General features: G+C 44.6%; 1 protein-coding gene across 1 annotated transcript in view; it reads right to left on the bottom strand.

Moving 5' to 3' along the window:
* Positions 1–22,913, bottom strand: part of LOC131264004 (zwei Ig domain protein zig-8-like) — a 30,060-nt gene extending 7,147 nt beyond the window's left edge. Inside the window, exons 1-5 of the mRNA XM_058266295.1 lie at positions 22,844–22,913; positions 1,422–1,571; positions 1,198–1,367; positions 680–796; positions 191–284 (exon numbers count right to left, since the gene is read on the bottom strand). Of these exons, the coding sequence (XP_058122278.1) occupies positions 191–284; positions 680–796; positions 1,198–1,367; positions 1,422–1,571; positions 22,844–22,913 (601 nt within the window). The remainder of the gene's footprint in view (positions 1–190; positions 285–679; positions 797–1,197; positions 1,368–1,421; positions 1,572–22,843) is intronic.
* Positions 22,914–23,700: the final 787 nt, after the last annotated feature.

The following is a 23,700-nucleotide window of genomic DNA, read 5'->3' as shown; positions in this document are numbered from 1 at the left end:
TGGTGGGCTCCAAAACGGTGTATATTTCAAGAAAACATCTATATTACTGATAAAATTAACTTTTTCTCATGTTTTAGAACCAGTTTTCGCAAAAAGTAATCAAAATCGGTGAAAAATCCATCAACAAAATAGAAATGTCCACTTGATTGTTGAACCCCCATCCCACTGTGCGCAGGCGCGACATACTTACCAACTACGGAGAGAAACATCGAGTGTCCGACGGGTGGCGTGGTGGAGATCTGGCACTCGTACACACCGGTGTCCCGCTTCTGAGGGTATCGTATCTGAAAGTACGAACGAACGAACGAACGGCCATTGCGCCATTAGCTGCGTGCTCGTGTTGGCGAACAAGAGCGCAAGAAGAAACATAAACAGTCAACTTAGGGCAGGAACAAACAGAGGAAAAAAGAAACAGGACACCTTCTGGGTAGGTCCTCCAGAGGAAAAAAACAGCGGCGCTGAGCCTTCTGGACCGTCCAATGATCGATGGGACACTGGATTGGATGGGAATCGATACGGTGGGCTTTAGACGTCCCGGTTTCTTTTTTAACGGCACGCGCGTATTTGTGTGTGTTTGTCCAACGTTAACTTGCTCCAAAAGGGCGCACAAAAAAGGTGACGGTTTGACATCCCACGCACAAAAGGGAAAAAGAAAGCCGGGTCGAATGTTGGGACTTACTTGTAGCGACCAGTCGTCGGTCTGGGGATTATGTACAGCCTGGAATCGCTGATCGGAAGTATAGGTGAATCTACCTACGGTTAACAGATGAATGTCCCGGTGCCGGACCCAGGACACCTGAAGGAGAGTAGGAAAAAAAGAGATTGGTAGTACACTCTATTAGAATTCATCGTACCGCATCGGCAGGGCAAATATTGTCCGTAGAGCTTTGTCGTTGGATGCATGCAGAGTTTCTTTTTCTTTCGCTCATCCGGCAAAATCCGCACGGCAACGGACGGCGTTGTTGGGCCTGTTGGAGTGTACCTTGGAGGTTCTGATTCCGTTGTTTAAGACCTTTTCCCACCCGGGACCCGGTGTGGAATTTACAATAAACAACGACGTGGAAGAAAAAGGAAGGCTTTGGAAGCGAATTGGAGCCGAGAGATTTGCCGGAGGGATTTGTGGGACGCACTTGCACCGTGCGCCATTCGCTGTTCGTTGTTGCTGTTTGTTGTTGCAGTGCAGTAATTGAAATTTACCGTTTTATTGCCGAGGCTCTTCACCCGGCAGTTGAGATAGGCCGTCTTGCCGACCAGCGCGGTGATGTTCTTCGAGGCCGATAAATCAAAGTGCGGCCCACGGTCGAGCGGCGTCCGGAGCAGATTGCTTTCGTCCGAGTCGTAAATTTCGTTCTCGGCCGCTTCCGGCGCGTGGTGCTGGTGCTCGATGGCCGGATGTAGCTGCTGGTACTGGAGCGGCTGGTGCTGGTGGTGCTGGGGGCGGTGCGCCCCGTTCGGCTGGTAGAGCGCTGGCCGGCTGCGTACCGTCGGCCGCCCGCCGAGCGGGTTCCGGTCGTCACTCAGCTCGGACAGAAACTGCTCCTCCGAGAACGTCTGCAGCGACTTCGTGATGCCTTTGTGGGCGATGGTTGGCCACCGCAGCGATCGATCGGAACCGGAAATGGAAGCAACGGGCGCAATTGGGAAAAAGAGCGAAGATACAAATTAGAAATGGGTTCGCTGGCAGGGTATTTGTGTGTGTGTGTTTTGCGGAAGTCAACCCCGGGTTGATAAATGAGGTAGCTTTCTTCTTCGGAACGTTTCCGACCTGCAGAAAGTCGGCCTCCATGGCTAACTAACTAACTAAATCTGCCGCTCGTGTTGCCTCCCCAACCCCCGATTGTTCCGGTGCTACCCGAGTTGGAGGGAAAATATATTCTAGCTTCAGCTAAATTTAGGACCACAGCATCTCGACACTCCCGGGCGTTGGCGCTGAACTTCCGGATGCGTGCCAATTTCTCGCTGCTGGTCCGTAACGCCCCGGGAAGGTACCCAATCAATTGATGGTCGTCGACCGACACTCTGCTGTCAATTGAAAAATACACACAACACAAGCTCCGATCGGGTGAGTCTCTGAGCGAAGGATAAATTAGAAATCTGACTGGGTCGGCCAGAGCCCGGGTTTCGATAAAGCTGTGCTGTGCTAAATTTCAACACCCTGACATACTGGCGAAGGGATTCCGGAGCGGGTCCCACACTAATCCTATCGACACGCACATACACACTCAATCAGGGTGGCTCGTGTGGGGACAATAATTTCCCGTATCCCTTTTGACTTCCGGTCCCTTGTCCATTCCCAGCTCTGGTAGAAAGGAGGCCGGAGCTTGATCGAACCGATAATACCAAGGATACGGCGCAAACAAGTGAACGAACGCCAGGCAGGAACTACTCTCTCCGCAAAGCAACATACCGCACGCAGTACATCAACCTTTTTCAACATTAATTACTCCCAGCGATCCTCGAGCACAAAGACAAAGGAACGAAGGAAAAAACAAAGCGTCAACCAGCTTTTCCTTTCCCCACCAAGGACAACACGGATGGCCGCAAACGGTGGGACAACCTTATCTTGCCTTTAGGGGACAACGATCCATACACACACACACACACATACTGGACGAGACTTCAGAGCTCCGGAATGAAATGAGACACTTAATTTACTCCACGTTAAAGCAACTCGCCCGGAGCAACTTCCCTCTGGGAGTTTGTTCCTGCCGTTGCGGTCGTTGCGGTGTGTGCGAGAAGGATTTGCGACCCAATTGTGCGTGTGCGTGTGTGTTTGTGTTGGTGCTGAGTGCAAGAATTAATTTATCGCCGGTATCAATCTTATTTCCACTCCCACACCTCTCGGTTTCGGTCGCGGTTTGGAGTGAGGCGGGTGGAATGCTCGAAAAAGTCAATGAAAAGTGACACTAATGCCGTCATCCGGGTGCTCACCGCAGGCCGCCACACACGCACACACACACATGCTGTTGCCTTACGGGAGGTGCGAGATGTTATCACAGATGCGGAACATAAATCACCTGTCATATCGAGTGTGGACTTCCCTTCTCCACCCGACGCCAAACGCAAATGCACACACATCACCCTGCTTATGTCTGCCTTTTTGCAACCGATTCTTGCGTCACCCGATGCGGGTGTGGATACGGAAAAGGATTAGTGGTGGTTTAAATATTTATCAAACACTGGATCCGATGGACATTAATCGGAAGTGAATGGTGAAGCTGAAAGGTGAGTAAAGAAAACAAAACGGAAGTGGCAATCTCGTGCCAATTGGGATATCACGCTGGACCGGATAATTGCACAGGATATTTGATCAAATATTTATCCTACGCACTTGTAAAACTGTATAAGGCTGCCGATAACGGAAGGATTGTTGATTTAAATTGCATACACGCAAAGTAGTGGGCCTTTTCCAAATAGCCTAGACGATTCGAGCTTAATTTGAATGATTTTTCCGACAAAGCGTACTTTACGTTCTCAATATCACCTTTGTATAATACCATCAATTCCTTAAAATTTGCCTCAAACGCAGCGTTGCTTTTTCAATTAATCATTTTTAAATATATGCGTGTAAACCATAAGTTAATTGATGAAACATCTTTTACTTGCGAACAAATTTATTATCCCTGCTATTTGGATATTGTTAAAGAAGATGTTTCATACTTTCGTCTAAACAAATCAAGGTTAATGTTTAGTTTGCTTTTGATATGCAAAACCTTTTTTAAATTTTTATAGATCGTTTGTTTACACCTTTTCCAATGTTTGCCCAATTTCTTTTAAATTGTTTTCTTACCATTGCATACTTTATTTGTGCTCAATATGGTCAAATTTGAAATATGCTACCTAATATTTTTTTCTAAACCTCTCCCTGATAAGCTTTAAGTTGGTGTAAATAGAATATTTTGTTACATAATTTCATTTATTACTGAACTAATGCAATCAATCATATTTAGATGAATTTGAATGAATCAATCAATCACATTTAGACGAAACACTTTCCCCATTAATTGTTATTTTATTACACAATTAGTAACTGCACAAAAAACTAACTCGATTGTCACATTTAATCGTCGCTTTGAGCAATACGAAATTTTTTAAATTTTCTAAATCCCCCATTACCTGCCCCCGCCTTTCCCTTCCGCTCCTGACTAAAACGATTGAACCTCATGGATTACAAAACGACTCGTACGCCGTCAAACCGATTGGTAACGATTATATGGGACCATAATTAGGTTTCCCAGTTTCGCTCGAAGCCAAACATTTAAACCATTGAGGGCACACTTTCGCGTGCTGGGGTTTTCCACGCATTCCACGAATTTCCAATTTGAACCATCGTGGCGAACTGGGAACAGAGCTTATCAGGAACGAACACATTCGTCATTTGGGTGGTGCTGTTCTTTTTTTCCCTTTCCCGCTGCCACCCTCGGGGGAATGAATAGGATTTGTGGCTCGGACGACGAGTTGATTCGGAAAAGTGGAAAGTAAGCCCCTTAACAACGCCAAGGGCGACAAGGCGGGAGCAAATCGGATGATATAAAATTGGCCACCGCCGGGAAATTTGATGGGAAAAGCAGTTAATTAGCTGGCCACATTATCCATCCGAGGGAGCGAGAAGATCAAATTGTTTGCCTCAACAGTACCTATCACCAGCTGGGCAGAGCACGAGCGTGATACCAAAAATTGATTAAGCGAATTGAGTCGCCACGCGGGAACGGAATCTAAATTTCATGGGAATCGAATTCAATCTGGTACCGGCTGGCAAAATTCGGGCTTTGACCGAGCACGTTCAGATGCCGTGTCTGGGATGGGAATCATCAAATTCTGGTTGAAGCCCTTTCACCATTTTTCGATATTGGGTGTACGAGTGTTTGATGACTGATGAGTGATGAATTATGCATCGGACGCAGAAACGTTCACAGGGCCCTTGTCTGCCCGGTCCTCTATTAATATTTTTCGAACGGATCGGTACAGGGTCGTTTATCGAGATGACAGACGCATCATATGTTATATGACTCGATTGACCGAGCTACGGGTGGTAGAATTTCAATTTTGATCATTCATTTCTAGAGTTTGTCAATAGCGCAGGAATCAATACCAATTTTGGGTATTGTTCCTTCGGGCTCGAAAATCATGTTTATCAAAGATTTATTAATCACAGGCATTTATAAATTTTATATGATAAACATTTACTCTGACTTTCAAATTCAAAGAATATCAAAATAAAATACGATGCTTCAAAATACAGACTAGAACATGTTTAAAGTAAAAACATATATCCATTGAAAAGTTCGCGTGTTTCAAAAAAACTAATAAAAACACCGAAACGGTTCGAACATGAATCAACCATATTTTATTCACTCGAGCGTGCAAGTGCTGCAACAAAATTTCGCCTGTCATTATCTTTTCATAATCGCACATTTTTCCACCCGACAAACAGGTGGGACTCGAAAACAAAACGCCTCCCCCATGTGGCCTCGAAATGGTGCGCGGGATCAGTTTTCCACATCGATTGAATCATTCACAAATTCCACCGAAGCGCGTCGTGCTAAGGGGATTCGTTCAATCAATGCGTCGATATCACCCAGCGATACGGTTTGTGTCGAGGACCCCGGCATTTTCATACATTTTGTTCGGATATGTTTCTGCACCATACGCTTCCAGGCGGACTCAGCAATGGTTTCTTTTCGTTAGCAACATGCCACGCGCTTGGGAATTTTCTATCCCATTTCCAGCGACATTCTCCCGGGAAACCCCGCCGGTAATCGGAGGGAAACGTGTCCCCGAGCAAGAAACAGACTGCGGAAAACGAGCGAAACAAAACTGCGAACAGAAAACCATTCAAATAATGACAAGCCTAATCGCATCCGGCCCGGCTCATTTCCAATCCAGTTGCCGTCGAATTTAAATTGATATTTTATGTTCCGCGTGTTGGAAGCGAGAGTGAAAAGCAGTGCACGAACCAGGAGGTGTCGGGGAACTTTTTCCTGAGATTTCTTTCGTTTTCTCTTATCTTTTCCACGGTTGCTCCCGGGTACGTTAGGTTTTTGTGTAGATAAAAATAGGATCAATTTAGGGAAGCGGCGCAAATCCGGTTCTAGTGAAGTTTATTCCCGGCCTAAACGGTGCCAAGCCGTGCGACCAAGTTTCGGAAGTTTGCCCCAAGCCTAACGGTGGTCTTATCGCATGCAAATTATTGGGGTTGGCATCATTCCTTATCGCTAATGCATCATTATTGTGAATCACTCCATTATGGCTTTGGAAGGCTGTCGGATGAAGTTCGATTTTATCTGTCGATATTTTTATTTAGCCATTTTTTTCCGCTGCCGAACATCATTTTATCGCTTTAACGGTATGCACGGTAAAATTATAGATGGGTACAACCGATAGCTAAAAATACATTACGCTTTAATAAACCCTCACGAATATAACTAATATCACAATTAATTTCGAATTTCAGAGCCATTAGCTGGAGAGCAATGTTATCAATTCCAAGCTTCCAGTTAACTGCTTCCATAAAATCAATTCAATTGCGGATATTGAACATGCACATGATAATCATCACACATCAATGACACACAGCAATTCACGTTATTATAGGCGAGAAATTCATGATTAAAGACTAAACAGGAAATTACTGTGGGTTTTTTTAAACTTGTGTCCGGTTCAGGATAGTGTTTGGTCCGTTTCCAACACGGGATTCACCTTAAAGGCTTTAATAGTTGTTAGGAATCAATTGTTAACTCAATTAATATATTACAAATAAATTATCTGACTGCTCCAGCAAAAGTTAGTGAGTTATATGTACAACATTTCCATTTCAAAAGAAACCGAGTGATCTTGAAGCCTGAGTGAGTCAAATCAAGCATATTTTTTTTTTTTTTTAAATGTTCTCGGATAAGGGTTGGATGATTGAAGATTTCAAAGATATTTTCTTTTGAACCACTTTTAATCTAGCTTGTAATTTGATCAAAACATCTCCTCCTCCTCCAAAACATCCTTTTATAAAAAGGACAGATTTCGCCACATAAAAAAATATACATAAACGATTTTTCAAGGTTTCCTTATCCCGTGTGGCTGGGATTTTTTTTAACTCAATGCAGCGTATTTCATTCTTCCTTCCAAAATAGATAGAAGATAAATGGATTACAAAGAACACCGCCGTAAAGCACTGTTAGCTATGGGGTTCCTTCAACTCCGTAAAACCGTCTTCCAAGCCGGTCCCGGATAGCGTACCGGACCATTCCATCGCCGGAAGTATCTCTTGACCCTTTTTTACCAAGCAAGGGTCACGGTGTTTTGAGATTCCAACAACAGGATCGACGGCTCATGAATATTCCCGGCGCCGTAGGAGCGGGGAGTTCCTTTGCTCTCGCTCCCTAATTTAACTCGTTTTTTGCATTTTTGCACGGATAAATTGTATTTATTTGATCGAAAATAAAGAAATATGGTTTTCTGCTTGATTGTATTCCGCGTAATTGGATCTTTCGAACATTATTGCGTTAAGAATGATTTTTTTCTAAAACGAGCTCTTTGGATACAGGCCAAAATGATCTCCAATGAAGTGTTCTGTGTGTTTGCATAGGAAAAATATGTATTTTTATCGTAAGTGACAATAAAGTTCGTTGGTATTTAATGTTCCGTGCAAAAATAAAATGCACTGAAATGTAACTGCTTGCTCAGCTATCCCGTAGGTACACCCGGGAAAAACTCTTTTGATCGAAATATTCCCATACGTACCATCAAACGCAAATTATTTACCCTCACCGGGCGAACAAACAAACGACCACATTTCAATCGGGCCCTCGGTGGTCAAACATTGATTTAAAAATTAATTACAAATTGTATTGTTTGACCTTCCAAATGCCCGCGGATAGCAATTCGGAAAGTGTACTTAAAATTAACCACCTGCATCAGTGTGAGTATGTGCGGAAGAAAAAAATAGGAAAGAAAATATGCTCATACACAAATGGATATGGAGAACAAACAAACCCGAACAAGTCCGTCATATAAATGAAACCATTTCAACAAAGATTCGCAACGGCGCGATGGAATTTTAACATTTTCCCACGTCGTATCGAGCAGGGCTGAAAATTGCTCCCGGTTGCTGTATTCAAACGTTTGACTCACTCGTTCAGCCCGAGGCTGCGGAAGCAAATGTAGCGTTTTTATTTAAATTACACCATTACACGTAATTTATACTTCTCGCACGGTGCACGAGACGCGCTCGGATGCGAAGGCGGTATGGTATTCGTTTTCGAAACGGCTCAATCGAGCGTCGCTGTTTTATGATATTCCCAACCCTCCCGCTTTGCGCACCCAATTGTCTCGCGAGCAAGCGGCAATAAAAATGGAAGTAAATTTACCACCTGCAGTATGATGGCGAACATGATGAAACCGAAAGGAAAAAAACGAACACCGAAACACATAACATCGCCAGTGTTAATTTATCATTTTCGTGCCTCATACGAACGATGGCGCTTTGGTGATAAAAGCGAAGGTTTGTGGAAAATGTTTCAGGAAGGAAAGTAAAAAAATACACCGAACCGATTGTGCGAGCGACAATGAAATACACTGTGACAGCATTGAACGACATCGAGTGTCGTGAAACAAAGAGTGGTGGTTAAAACTTCGCTGAAGAAGAACGAAACGATGCGAACGGTTTTTGTTCCACGAAACGTTAAAACCTTCGACCGAATGGTTGCATCCCGTGAAGAAGCGAAACCATTCGAACGTGCACGGAACTGGTTGAACCAATCTGGAATGAATTTTTGCTCACTTCTACAACTCGTGACGCGGAGAACGGAACTGCGTCAAAGCAAGCGCCACGCAACATATTCTCCCAAAATATGATTCCCCCCCATCAGACGAGCGCGCTATGATGGCGCAATAAAAGCATTCCTAAACTTGCCTCCGAGGGTAAAAAGGAGGAAATTCAATTTCAAGCCTATCGCCAATTTTTACCAACAGAACGAAAAACCTCATCTTTTCTCCCACGTGGTGCGAAAATATGCTTCCAGAATGTGCGAAGCAAACAAACGAGAAAAAATCAACCACATCAAAACAGCTCTCGATAAGCGAAAGCGCGAGATATCATGATCATGTTAGCGGAAATGAACGTGAACCCCGTTTTTTCCGTCTGTTAGTTTTGCTCCCATTTTTTCACCCTCACACCGTGTGCGTAAAAAAGGCAACAACTGTTGGCGGCCGTAAGCCGTCGTTTTGTGGCTGGGTGCGTCTCATTGCGGGCGAAAGCTTCTTCCGATGCTCGCAAAGAAGCGAAGCTGCAAAAACTTTAACCACCTCGAACAGTTTCCATCGTTGATACGATCGAACTCTGAAAGGGTTACTGAAGGCAGCTGTTTGCTGGTGGGATTTTTCGGCCAACTTTGTGGTGTTTACTTTTTTGTAGGATGGAGTGGAGGTGGGGGGGGGACCAGAATTCACTGGTCAACGTTGGACAGACAACATACGACTCGCTGATCAAAGAGGCGAACGATCATACGAGGAATACAGGCCAGAAAAACAAACAAAAACAGTGTGCAGCATTTGCACGCGCCTTTTAATGTCCGTTGCGGAGGAAACAAAACATCATCAACAACAGAACATCGTATGATAACAACGCAAAAAAATAAAAATGTTCCTGACTATCTGGCGTTATCGATTCCAGTCGCATACCGGTTGCCCTTAACTGGTCCATCCACAGCTTCTCCGGTGGTCAATCGAAAAGAATCCCCCACAACCGTTTGTCGTTCGGAAAGTGTGTATGAGTTGAACTCGGTGGCTTTTGTTTCGCGTTGTGGTTTTTTTCTTTTACTTTTTTTTTCGGCCCGTTTATGGTAAATATGATTTCTTTTGAACTGTTTTTGGGATATCTGTTTCAGCGAGACGCTAAGTTTCTTTGCGTGGTGCTACGTATGTGGATCAGTTTTCCTTTGCGTTAGTTTTTCCAACACATTCGATACGATGTTGCCTTTGTTGCCGGTTCAGTCCGATGTCAAGAAAGCAGATCACATCCTGTGTTGCTTTTGTTATAATTCGTCCTTTTTCCAGCGTTTGGTGGATGACTTCTACGTGACAAGAAATTAGACAAAACCGAGGGTTGGATGAAAAAGATTTGCTAATGTGACATTCTCGGCAAGGTTTGTGGCTTAATCGATGTTTAAGCGATTTATTTCCCGATTATGCTTTTCGTCACGAAAAACACCGTAAAATAAGCTTAATACCTACTGTTAGAGTTTTGCTTTGCTTAATGGATTCACCAGACAACTTTCAATACTAAACAAAAATTCACCATTAACAGATAAACGCATCCAAAATAAATTAAATCAATCTAAGTTCTGATGGACAGTTGAATGAAATTAAATGTTTTGCCTTTCGCTTACAGATTCTCCCAAAGTCGTTCATTACGAGTCGTCGACTTCTTCAACCGCAAATATATTTCGCTCGCACATTTACCAGAGTGCAGCAAAAAGACTTTTTTTCTTCAACAAATCTTCGTCTGAAGACGCAAATTGAATGCAATCAAATATTAATCAAGATGGAAGACCAAACGATTCGAAAATGGAACCGCGCACCGGGACTTGCTTTCAATTGTACGCTTCGGCCAGACTGTTCACCGCTAGCGAAATTAGAATTCACGCCATCGCAAGGCACGAGCCGTCGGTGTTGGATTCAAAATCAAATTGTAGCACATTTCGCACCACCACACCATGGACCTAATGTAGCAATTAGAAACGCTTTCGCTTCGTTACACAGCCCCACCGTTACTCGCTCGTCTCCGGCTCCCAACCGTCGGCGAAAAGTTGTGCTATGGTTCCCATCATCGTTACCGTCTACCACCCTTCCCCCCCCCCCTCCCCGGGGGGTAGGGTAATGATTTCTCTTTGTTCGATGCTCGAGAACCAAAAATTAACCACTTGAATTTTCCGAGAAATTTTGCATCCCAATGAAAGATGAATCAAAAATTATTCAAATGTAAGTAATGGTTCGGCTACGTTCCGTTGTCCGGGTCGTTCGCTCGCTGCGGGCCTATGACCTCTGCCACTGAAGTCCGCTTGCGAGGTTTGCGGCAACGAAAGCCACTTCCGGAGTCACCGGAACATGGTTCACGTTCCCGAACCCGCACCGGTTTTCGCTAATGACTTACGGGGGGAGGGTTTTATTTTGCGGGCCGGAAGCAATAGGAATCCGAGATGGGCCTATTTTCTTCCCTTTTATATTCCCTTCAACCCCGTGCGAACCGTTTGTCAAAGTGCCTCACTCACTTTCACGGATTTCCCGGGAAGCGAGGCTCAAGAAAAGGGAAAGTCCGGCTCCGGTCCCCGTTGGGGACGTTGATTGACGTTGACGAATAGCCGGAATGATTTACTTACCGACCTTCACCGTCGTTGGCCTGCCCCGTGCAAACGATATGGAAACGGAAACGTATTTAATATAATTACGCACCGCGCAACCCGGACAGCTCTCCCACCCCGTGCCAATCGGGAGGGTTTCGAATTTCGGGGCCCGAGTCATTCATTATGCTTAGAAAATGCTAAACGGACGAAATGAAGAATGAAAGAAGCTGGCTTCCGATGCGCTCCCAACCGACGTCAACAGTCGGGAGCACTTGAGTGATGAATAAATTTACCAGCGATACGGACGGACTCCGGTTCGGGGGGGGGGGGGGGGGGGGGGGGGGGAGGGTGGAATGAATCCCACCGGGAACCCGTTGTCCGATGGAGGCGCCTGGTCGGTCAGCCGAGCTTTTGTTTTCTGCCACGCTGCCCGTGACGGTGACCTCGGTGAGATGAGTGAAATGTATTTCACTGATTACGGCATCGCTTTATCTGCGACGGTTGCTTAGTTCCGCTTCTTTCCATTGCAGTTATTAGGAAAAACAATTTTTTCCTGCTCTCAGGTTCGCTTTCGGACGAACAAACACTCTCTTGTGCACACGAACACGCAATTGTAATGCTCCATTATTGTCCGTTCCACTCTCTCACAGCCGTTTCGCTTCAAGTTCAAGACCATCGCTCGACTGCAAAGGCAAAGTACCGGCGGGCCTACGGTGGCCATCAGAGCTAATAAATCAAAACGCGGTACATTTTGCCGCGAGCCGTGAGACACCCTCCCCGGAGGGAAAACACCCAAAGGAAAAGCGACCCGCGTAGCATGAATGGTGGTTTAGTCTATGTTGGCTTTAGATTTATGTATGAAATGTTTTCTGCGCTTTGAAGCAATACAACAATAGTTAACTTTGTACCACTAGAGGAAGAACATATTCTGACAAGTTATGCCGAACGATAAAGAATATTTTCTAATTATAATGAAAACCTAACCTGCGCTAAAAACGAAATATGTACTGTACCAGAGATATGGAAAGAAAAATAGTCAAACATCAAGCTCGAGCTCATACACTCTCGAACCGACCCGTATTCCCCGGCGGAGACTCCGACGGACCCGAAGGCTATTATATCATTTCGTTTCAGAAAACATTCCTTATGTCTCGCCTCGATCCACGCCGAGGCACAGAGAAAGCTGTTGGCTTTTCATTACTCTGCGCAATGGAACAAGAAATCCCCGAACGGGCGAACAAGCTTCTAAAATTTCGTTGTCGTTCCTTCTTTCCCCCCCACATGTCCTCCATGCGGGTTTTAAAAGCAACGCAGCGCAAGAATGAACCGCAGATCGGAGATTGTTCACGCACGGTTTTTTCGACACAATGAAGCTTGTGGAAGAGAGTTACTCATTCGTTCCCGGTGGGGTTAGATGGATGGAAAAGCATTGCTTGACAGCGTGGAAAACACACAAAACAAAACCGTCGATTTGCGGTTCGTTGTGATTTAACAACGACAACCGAGGAGGTCATTAGAAACGGAAGAAGGGTATTTTTCCGTTGCGTAACAGGTATGGTTACATCTTTTATTTTGTTGTGTGTGTGTTTTAACAACCATCATTGGGTGACGTAACCCATATCGAATTGGGTTAACATATGAAGGTTTTCATTCCTTAGCTGGTATTTTCCAAATTGTTTTCAATCTTGCTTTAGGCTTTCATGTGTGGCTTTAAAGATTTGTAAAGTGCTTAAAACTAGTTGAAATTATTGACTCATCTTTCAAGCGAGATTAAAGATTTTATAAACGTGTTTCCGACTCATCCTTCCCGGCACGTCCGCTTGAAACGTGAAAAATAAAAATATAAAACGAGCTTCTTCGCCTTCCGGACATTTTTTCAAGCAGTCGAACAAAATTTAACCGGCCACAAAACGTCGAATAGCAGGCCAATGTAGAGATAGTGAATATGATAGTGACATAAAATATGCAAAACTGAACGAGCAATTTCAAAACGAGATCTATTTGGAGTGGGCTTTCTGTTTCCCTGGCTTGCATAACAATGATATCACATTTTTAATCTAAAATTAAAACCCTTTCCAATCGAATTGCATTTCCTATCGGATGAGTGGTGTGACAATCAACTGCAAAACTTGTTATCCTCTGTCAGCTTCGTTTTTGCCCAATGATTTTTAATTATACCTTTCGTTGTACTTACCTCGACTTAAGTAGACGGTGAAAATAAACAATAGTTTCATGCCTGGCTGTGTCCAGTGAAGTGCCATTGCTGTGGAGGAGAGAAAACGGTACAAGAATGAAATGCGGCTCCAAAAATACACGATCGGTTTGATTTCACAGCGGGAAAATAAAACTATTACTGAAACTAATAACACTTGCGGGCAATCTTGTTTCCAGTCATCCTGGTCACCCGGCGTGTGTCAAAGTGTGCTGGAGTGGATTTCAAGGTTTTGTTTTATTGCGGGAAAACATAGCAAACACTGCGAAAGCATACTTCAACACGCGCTGAGCTCACCGGAGAGAGCCCAATAACCAATTAACAGCGGAAACCTGTCAGAGCGCAACGTGGAAACAAATTGAAAACGCAAAATAATAATAAAACGCACCGAGTGCAATCGATCCTCTCGACAAACACTGTGATGGGTACATCTTTTTCCAACCTTTTATTTTTGGTTTTTGCTGAAAATTTGCTACACTAGAAGGCTTCTCTTTTTTTAGACATCCAATTTTTTCTAGCCACCCGCGTCACAAGCGTCGCGTTGAATCCTTTCAATCGTCATCACTCGAGGCTGTCACGCGAGTCGTCGGTGCAGCGACTGTTGAATGATTTATTGGAGCACAGTTTCTGTCAACAGCCAGCGGGGCGGGTGGAGCTCGTCAAAGCCCGAGGAGGGGATGGCAAACCGACCCAGGGGAAACAGGCTGGCCGGGATATAGTTTTCCCGATTGTGCAACTGGCAAAAGTCACACGCGAAACGAGCTGCCTTCAGCAACTGTCCAGAGCTGACAGGTGGCGTTCTCGAACGTGCCCGAAGCCTGCAGGAATGAGTGAGTTGCGAACGGATAGTTTGATCTCCGAACCCGAAACGGTGAAAGGAATTTAGCGAGCGAATGGCAAACTTTCCGCGAAGGGTGTTGGCCAAACCGATGCCTCAAGCCAATCTTCGAGCTTTCGAGCTCGACTGTCCCGGTAGCGATGGACTGATTTTAATTCACTACCTCGCCATCAGGCCCGCCGGGTAAAACCGAGCTTTTGCCACCGTTTGTCAAATTTCACTCCATCCGGTGGTGTCGGTCGTTCCGGAATCCTTGCAACGAAAACCGAAAACGCACGCCGTGTCGCGATGCGGCTACCGTTTTGTCGTTGAATTTTACATTCGGCCCGAAAACTCATTAGCGGCCGTTGGCTGGTGAGTTTGGTTCGAGCGATGAGGCCGCAAATGTGCACGGCGTGGTCACGATCACATGTCACGTGCCTGGCACGCTATCGAACAGCACATTTCTCCGCCGGCCGGAAGGCAATCGAGCGACCTGGTGGAGCCCGATCTGCTCTCGCACAAGAGCGCTACCAATTCCGGTACGCCACTCTTTGCGGTGGCCTGTGATGCGTTGCCATGGTGAGCTTGGCGTTTGATGCCAACAGCGATTGTTTCTAGCTGGTGACTTCGCTACGGCCGAACCGAAAAACCGGGTGAAGATGGATTGGAGGTTTTCCCGGGAACGTTCCCGCCAGCCGCAGATCCCGGAAGTGAGAATGGGAATAATCTAGCGAGCTACGAATGTGCTTCGATTCGGGCGAACATAGTGGCATTTTGCAAATATCAATTAACTGCGACACGTTCGAGATAAAACAAGTTGTTCTACGAATGACACTCGTTTTTGAGATTTAATTAAAGATTTCGTATGCCTAATGAACGTTCCCATTCATTAAACGTTTTGCAAGCTAAATACTTCTTCTAACTAAACAGCTAATGAGAATTTTATCGACCAAAGAGTGTGGATGGATTTGAATTTCCCCAATAGCAGAATGATTCAATACCTCGATATCTTCAACCATCTCGTTTGGTTTGACTATTTCAATCGCTTCAACTGTTTTTACGATTACTTAAACCTTTCACGACCAAGGGAAATATTTTTCCGATCTACAAAACTCGTTACTGTTTGTTCAACTGTTATCAAAATGATACTTTTGATACGAAACATCAAAGAAAACATTATGTCAAAGGCGGCAAATGTCTTTCTGAACGAATAAATAAAAAAAAAGTATCAAAATTAATTGCTCCAAAACCAAAACATTCGTGCGTTCAACCAACAACAGCAACTTAATATTTGGGAAGTTTATTAGACTTGATTAATTTATTATGTTTTTGTTGAAATGGCTAAGATCTGTTTTAAGAACTTTTAATATGTAATTTGTTTTGGAAAGCTAATAAAAAAACTTCCGATATCATCACTTTACTTTTCATTTTATACTTTTATGGTTTATAGAGAAAAATATTTCTCATGAAATTATAAAAAAAACCTACGCAGACTGCTAGGTTTTTCTGGTGATATTCTTTTATTTTACACCCCAAATAGCCAAAATAATATACTTGAATAGCTTCTGGTCCTGAAAGGGTTAACTTATGTCGTGTTTAATATAAATGTCAACATTCTGAGCAAAAAAACTGATCTTAAACATCAAGCATCCATTGGAGTAAAAGTTTTCGAAAATTTGTTTTCATAGCAATTTTTCTAATAGTTACCGTTTACATTGGCATGGTTGAAAAAATAGCTTTAACTTATTTCACCGATCTATTTTCCGTTGACATAATGTTACTTTCCTGATGTATTTCATTTTCTACCGTGTATTTTGTCAATAAGTCTCCCACTTCCCTTCCTCATTCCACCTTGAAAAAAAAAAGAAACCCCAATCAAACATTTTTTCGGCCACATTCCGTGCCGCAAAAGAATGCCTGCACGAGTGCGCGTGAGGCAAGCGAACTGCAGCTAAAAGGGATGCAGTCCAGATAGCAACCGGCTTAAGAAGCAACTTTTACTGCGAATAAATCGATGTGCATCCGCCCGGGCCGTATAACCGTGGGCAAACTGCGATGGAATTGAGGAAAACTTTTGCGGTTGAAAAATTTAACTTCTCCTCAAACTGGGTTGTGAGAATTTTCCGTTTTTTTTGAGTAGTTTCCCCATTCCGACGGTGATCGGTCAGTGCAAATCGCAACGCAAAACCGAGATTGGAATGGTTTCTTTCACATCTTGTAGGGGTTAGCAAGGTTAGGAAAACAAACCACGCTTTGCTCGGGAACCCCGAAACTTGTTTATACCCGTCAGGATAAAGTTAAGCTTTCTTGTTGTTGCCCTCATCTGGTTGGTTTCATTTTTCGCTCTTCTTTATTGCACAACGGTTGGTTGGATGGGGATAATGCCGCTTTACAAAAATCTCTTTGATCAGTTAAAAGCGCAAGCTGCTGCCGGTTGACTTGTTCGCGAGTTACCAACATTACTCCTCTCTTGGGAGGGTGGGACAAAAAAATCATCCTTCTCCTTCGACAGAGATCAACAAATGTACAAGACGCTTGCAAAGAAAGCACGACAGCGTGCGGAAAATTCTTTGAAATTTTACTCCCTTCCGTCCGAGAACAATGCACGCTACTGCAAGACATAAACCCGTTTACGGAGCACCATCGAAGCCGGCGACCTCCGGGATCAAGCTGTGCCATAAACACATCCCGTCCACGCTGCAACCCCAGTGGAAACGCTAAGGGCGTATCGTGGCTAATTAAATGAGACACAGTGCTTCGTAATCGGCTCGATTATCCTCGCACGGTTTGCTGTATGGCTCGAAATTATGCTCCAGCTTGACGTGTGCCTGTGTGTGCGTGGGTTTCAAAAAGGCTGCCACTCATATTGGCCTGATCGTACGCCTGATAGCGCCTGCCGGCTCCGCCCCTAAGAAGTCTAAGTAGCAAACGGAAGAGAAAGGAAGTACAAAATTACGCTACTTGACATGAAAGGATCCGCTTTGGCAAATTATGGCCGTTATTGAAGACAACATCGACAAGGAAAGCTTGCCTTGGTATGGGTGAGGAATATTAATTATTTTCCCTCCTGTTCCTTCGAACATAAAATACCATTCCGTATTGCCGAAAGCTGCGCTCACGCGAAGCTTTTAGGACACCGATTTTGTATTTTGTTTTTCGATGTTGCTAGGAAACGAACAGAGTACATGTTTTTCAAGTGTTCGAGAGGAAAACAAAACGAATTTTCATAGAAAAGAAAACACGTTCACTAGTTAAAAACAGGATTAAGCTTAGGGCCTCATAAATCTGTTTTATAATCTCCTCTTCCTACGGAATCACAACATTCAAGAAACATCTTCATGCCCGAGGCATAAATCAATATGTTCATCCTTCCTATCTCCATTATCTTATCACCCAGATGGTTTATGGCGAAACATATGGTGTGCGTGTTTGTGTACTTAGTGTAACGGCATAGTGCAAAAGATTATGTAAATTGACACTCTAGATAACACACCTGTTCAACGGGAAACGCTCCATTGTGAACGAGGCGGCATAAATTGTGTAATGAATAAATTGAATCACAACTTTTAGCCACTAGCAGCTTTATTCAGACACGCACACACATAAACCTCTTTATCGGCCTCCCATGTGGCCATGGGAAAATAATTTAATAAAACTTTGTTGATTTTATCAACCGCTTCGCATCACGGGCAGCCAAGCCAGACTGCTTCGCACTTTAAACAGACGAAATTATGCATGCTCTAAGATGCTCGAAAGTTGTTATTATTGAATTTAGTTGCTCGTAGAAAGTACGGACCGCAAAAATTCAACAGTTTGGCCTGGAGGAGGTGGAGGAAAATTCTGTTGGTGAACAAGAAAAAAAACAACCTATAATTTAAACATCGAATTTGCTCTCGCCCGCGTAAAAGCATTTTCTCGTCAGGTTGGACTTACGGTCGAAGTAAACTCACCTCACGCAAAAGATGGGTGTTTTCTTTTCATACCTTCGTGCCTACACACACAGCACTGCAGGTTGTTTTGGAATAAAAAAAACTCCACCTGGTGCAAACAGGTTGTTGACGCGTTCGAGCAGCCACAATGAAGGTTCCGCCATCACCTCGAGGAATTGGAAGGCAAATTAAAGAGAGGTCGAAAAAAGTGCTATTTGCAGTGAGATGTATCAGTTTGGATCAGGTAAGCCGTGCCTTCTTAGAAGTGTTGACCCAGCCCTGAAGGTTGAGGCCCTTTTTCCAATAGTAAGCGTATTTTCTTGCTTACAAATGCCGCCAACAGAATGGTCCTTTTGTGTGAGTGGCTCCGGCAGCCCTGATTTACAAGTGCTTGAAAGCAGAATAAATACACATTCAATTGCCCGGAATGTGGATGTGAAGTCGATCCGAATTGAGTGTATGGTAAACATGCACGTGTATCATGGCGTATGATGAAGACGAATGTACTTTCGCTGACAAATCACCAATCATTGGCGGTACAAATATTTTCCTTTTTAAATCACTGCTTGTTATTCAATGTTTAGTTCAACCTCAGCAAGTCAACAAGTTATACAAAAATGTATAACTTTGGAGAAATGGTACAAAGAAATCATTAGGTTAATGAATAAAGTGTATTCACAACCAAAAAAACAAACAACAAAACGAATTCATTTAGCCTCCACCAACCGTTATGTTCTTATGCTTACTACTGCTAGTTCGGCACTGCTTTCCTTTATTGCAAGCATAATTACCTTCAATCACTAATGCTGGTGATCTCTAATGTAAGCGCGCCCCTAACAGTCCATTCCATGCGCAATACGAATCTGCGTGTGTGTTGCTGGGTAATAATCTGATTTTATGATTCAGCTGATGTTGCAAATATGATTCCCTTTTATGACTTTCCCCCCATTCATCGCGACCGGAGGATGGCTGACCTTTCGTATTTTTTTTGTCGCCCCATTTGCCTTCGGTAACACGCAGCACGGAACGGAGATGGTAAGCAAAGGCGAAGAAGCGCCACGCCGATGATGGCTGTCTGAAGAAACTTTGATTGGTTTCATTGCGTGATGATTATCTCGCAATGATGCAAGGAAAGTGACCATGCGGGAGCCATCATGGAACGAGCGAAGAATAAAATATGTGCGCTCGTTTCGTTTTTTGCGCTTCATGTAGCACAATGTATTGTTCTGTTTATTCTTTTGAAGCTTTCCCTCAAGGACAGGCTGATGGGCGAAGAAAATCGATATCTGTCAGCATCTATTGACGGTATTATATTTATGATTTTTCATTTATTGCTACTCGTTTTGCGAATTGGATTTGCTGGGAGCAAACGAAGCATTGATTTAATTTCTCTCATGTTATATTTCAATAAAAATAATTTTATATTTGAGAAAAAAGTGTATCAATATAGTTGTATAGTTATATAGTTCCGACCCAATCGGTTGAGACGGTTATGATTGGTTGTATAACTTAACGAAACGTATGCGACGGGTTCTTATGCTCACACTTTCCAATCGTCCAGCTGGAAAGCGCGCCCCGACAAAAGTGCTGCCAAATCGTGTTGGAACATTCTTCGTGCACGAGACAGCAAAGTTATGTCAACTATCGATTGGACCAGACATTTTCCACTCGGCAGCTGCCAGAGCATTCCGGCCGAGAGAATGAAGCTGTGAAGATTCTCATGCCCCGTACCGGCAGCTGTGGTTTTTGCCGTACTACAAACCCTCTCACACCATGCAGCGGGCTTCAATCGCAAGCTGCATCTGCCAACCAGAGCCAACGGTAACCGCGCCCGGGAGCGGCGAGTGAAGGGAAGAATTCCCGTGATAAACGAAAAGCGGAAGTCCCTATCGACGAAGGGGTTGTGCGCTCGTGAAGGGCCGTGCCGTTGTGAATGTGCCAGCGGTGCAGATTCAACACATATTTGCATAAGCATAAAGCAACATCTTCTTCGCCGAGATGGCTCAAAAACATGAAAGAACTCGGGTACCAGAGGGAGAAGCACCCGTTTTTAACGGAACGGACTCCAAAACCTACCAGGCAGAGAAGATTGAGCAGCGGAAACGAAGAATCAGCCGCAGAGCAAACATTTCGTTAGGCTTCCCATTGCATTCGTGTGGGTTTACCATTATTGTTGGGGCACACTCGCATTCGGAAAACGACGCGGAGACGGTGACGGTTCCCACTAGCGTCGGGCGCCTAATGAAAGAGGAAATTGAAAATTCTATTGCCACGACCGCAGACTGAACATGGCCCGGGCGAGCTTGTGTGAGTGGCAAAGGGTTGGCGGGTAAAAGCTGGCCACCATTCAGCCGTAAACGAACAAACATCGAATTTCTCCAGCCAATCTGTTTACTGGGCAACTTGAAGATTTCGAACGAAAATAGGAAGACGACGTTGTGCAATTGCATTAGTCAAATAATTATCCTTGAATTTGTGCTTTGTTAGGCTAAATCTTTCATACAGTTTGCATATTTAAACCGCATACCGCCATATGAAAGCGAATAATGCAATTTCCAAGAATAAATTACAAACTTCAACAAAATCATAGACCAATCTGATCAAACCAAGTGTTCGTTCATCAACATTCGATTTGATTTGCTTTTGATGTGCATTATGTGTAATCAAGACACATGGTTGTTGAACTCGATCAACGCCATGCTTTGATGGTATGCACAATATTCGTGCTTGTTATAAAATTACACCAATTTGACATCGACGGAAAAGGTGAATATTTCTTTTCACTATCAGAACTTCCGAACATAAATTTAGAGGAAGGAAGAAAAGGTAATACGATGTGCTGACACTTGCCATTGGAATTGCTTCTCTTTCGTGCGCTCCTCAACTCGCAGCTGCTCTTTACTGACAGCTCGGTTTGTGCCAGCGTCCGATCGATTGAATTGCGTATGGTGTAGAATCCTGATAAGATCCCTCCCGCTCCCAAAACCAAGTCCCATTTCGTTCATGTGAATCGAGGGAGAAGAGAACGCTTACAGTCGACGGCGAATGGCTGCCCTTTGAATTGGGTTTCTTGAAAGATCAGCAAGCGGGTGATCGTAATCGAACGGAGCGAAGAAAATAAAACCGAAACCACTTCGAAGGCTTTCGGGACTTCGGGCTCGGCGGAGATAAGGAAAATTGAATTCGCCCGTACTCGATGTGACGTACGCGTTGGGTTCGATTGACAAGGCTACGGGAAGGGAAGTGAAATAGGAAAAAGTAAGGATATTCCATTGCCATATGCGCCTTTCTTGAACGGAAGTCCCACGACGGACCTTACGTGACATTCCCGTCCATGCTGACAAATGCACATGCACAAGCCTAGACGGTTGAAAGTTGTTTCTTCACCATCTTCCTTCTTCGCTCTCGATTCTATAGCGCGTTGCAAACGTTTCATATTTCTCTGGAACCTCATGCTACGTCACCACCTGCAAGGGTTGGAAGACGCTGAGTGCATATGTTCGAACGAGTGCATCCCATGCAACGCTCAGCAATGTAAAATTGATAGAAAAAGTTATCGAACCGACAGACGCTCGAGTCACTTGCCGCATCGACCTGGTTGGTTTCGAGTTCGAGAAAATAAACGTGGGATAGAAAAACCGGTACAGCTGGAAATGCACAACGATCGAGCAAAACGGTGGTGGTAAACACATTTTGTACTGCAATGCCATATGCCGGCGTTGGGTCGCACGGGTCAAAGGGAGTGCAGAGGGAGCGAAAAGTTTTTAAAAGCCATAACCTCTACGTACTCCGTGCGCTTCTGCTTGGCTATTGGAGGGCGATGGCAACGATTGGCTGGAGGAAAAGATAGTTGAAGAAGTCGGATGTTTATTTCCCTTTGGCAAGTTATATATTTCACACATCCTAAGTGGTGACTGTGTAGGTTTATCCACAAACCATGTTGAAAATCATGAAATTTCAAACCCGAAATAGATAAACAACACCAAGATCAAATGGTTCCGGAAATATTTGCTGACAGTATTTGCATACTCCGTAATAACGGTCCGATGGTCGTTTACTCGGGTGTTGGCTAGTGTTGTTTATTTTAAAATCAAACAATTTTTTTCCATCGATGGGAAAAGATGTCAATCGTATCGATTATGTGGCGGGTCGATTTTATTTCGTTCACTAAACTAAAGAGTATACCAACCCGCACATAATTCAAAGTGATGTGCGTTGAAAGCCGCAAAGCCTCAAACAGGCTGTGGTATCTAAGAAATTGTCTGCATCGTTCAATCGAGGCCTTCCACTGTGACCTCCTTCTATTTTATAACGGTGCGGAAAATCGAACGCAAACTGTGAAGACACAAGATCCGGTAGACGCAACCCGTCGTCGGGTGTCGTGAAAAGAGCGCACTTCGTTTGGCGTGGAATGATTGGCAAATCGGGGTGCTAAGAGCCGCGCGCCCATGGTGTCGGTGAAGGTTTACATAAATCTTTCGCTGTTGTCAATTTTCTCCATGAATAAATTTCAAAAGTAACCACCCCGGACTTAAAACCCCCTTCCCACCGCTAACAAGGTAGGTGTGGCGCGTAACAATCGAGGTCTCGTACTCCTCCAGCAGGTTGCCGACCCCCATGATTATCGTTCCGTGTGCTTGCGTATTCGTGCGTGGCGTGAGTATCTTTATGTATGATCTGTTTTATTTTCTTCGAAAATTGGATGAGGTTCGAAATGGTGTCCCATCGCCAGACGGATCTGCGGATGGGCCACCAGGCGCCTCCATCAGACGTTCGTATCTCCACCAAACACCAGGCGCCTCCATCAGGCGTGCGTGTCGTCACCAAGCACCAGGCGCCTCCATCAAGCGTTTGTAGCTGCACCAAGTACCGGGCGCCTCCATCGAAACGGTGGATCTCGGAACGCAATCAGCGCATGATACCGTGGGATTGGATCTCGTACAGCCGGAAGGAATGGGAGAACATCGAAAAGAAAAGGCAAAAGAGTACCAATTGCCAAAGGAGCAGCATCATGCAAAGTCGCAGAAAGCTTATCCTCATCGTCGCATCGGACGCGACCTCCTACCTTGCGAAGCGGAAAGGATTGAACCGGGTCGAAGTGTGCGAACTGTGTGTAGTCGGGATAATAAATCTACCCTCTCTGCTAGTGCGGCACTTAGATAAATGACCATCAGCTGGCGGCAATCCCCCCCTCGGGGCGGCCGTTCCGCCGATAAGCCGCTCCGAGATGGGAATTCCGGCGAGGTGGCTGTCAAAACGTTTACACCCGGCTCGATCAGCATCAGCCGATGCCTTCCGGCAGGCTGTTGGTTGGAATTGGGTGGGCCGCCTTGGTCGCCAAAGTGCCAACCGGGGCGACCATAAGTGCACGTGACCTTTGGGGGTGGCCTCGAAAATGATTTATGC

Source organism: Anopheles coustani, chromosome 2 (genome assembly GCF_943734705.1).
Source record: "Anopheles coustani chromosome 2, idAnoCousDA_361_x.2, whole genome shotgun sequence".
Classification (NCBI taxonomy): domain Eukaryota; kingdom Metazoa; phylum Arthropoda; class Insecta; order Diptera; family Culicidae; genus Anopheles; species Anopheles coustani.
The sequence above is the reverse complement of the archived record's forward strand: the minus strand, read 5'-3'. Positions and strand labels throughout refer to the sequence as shown.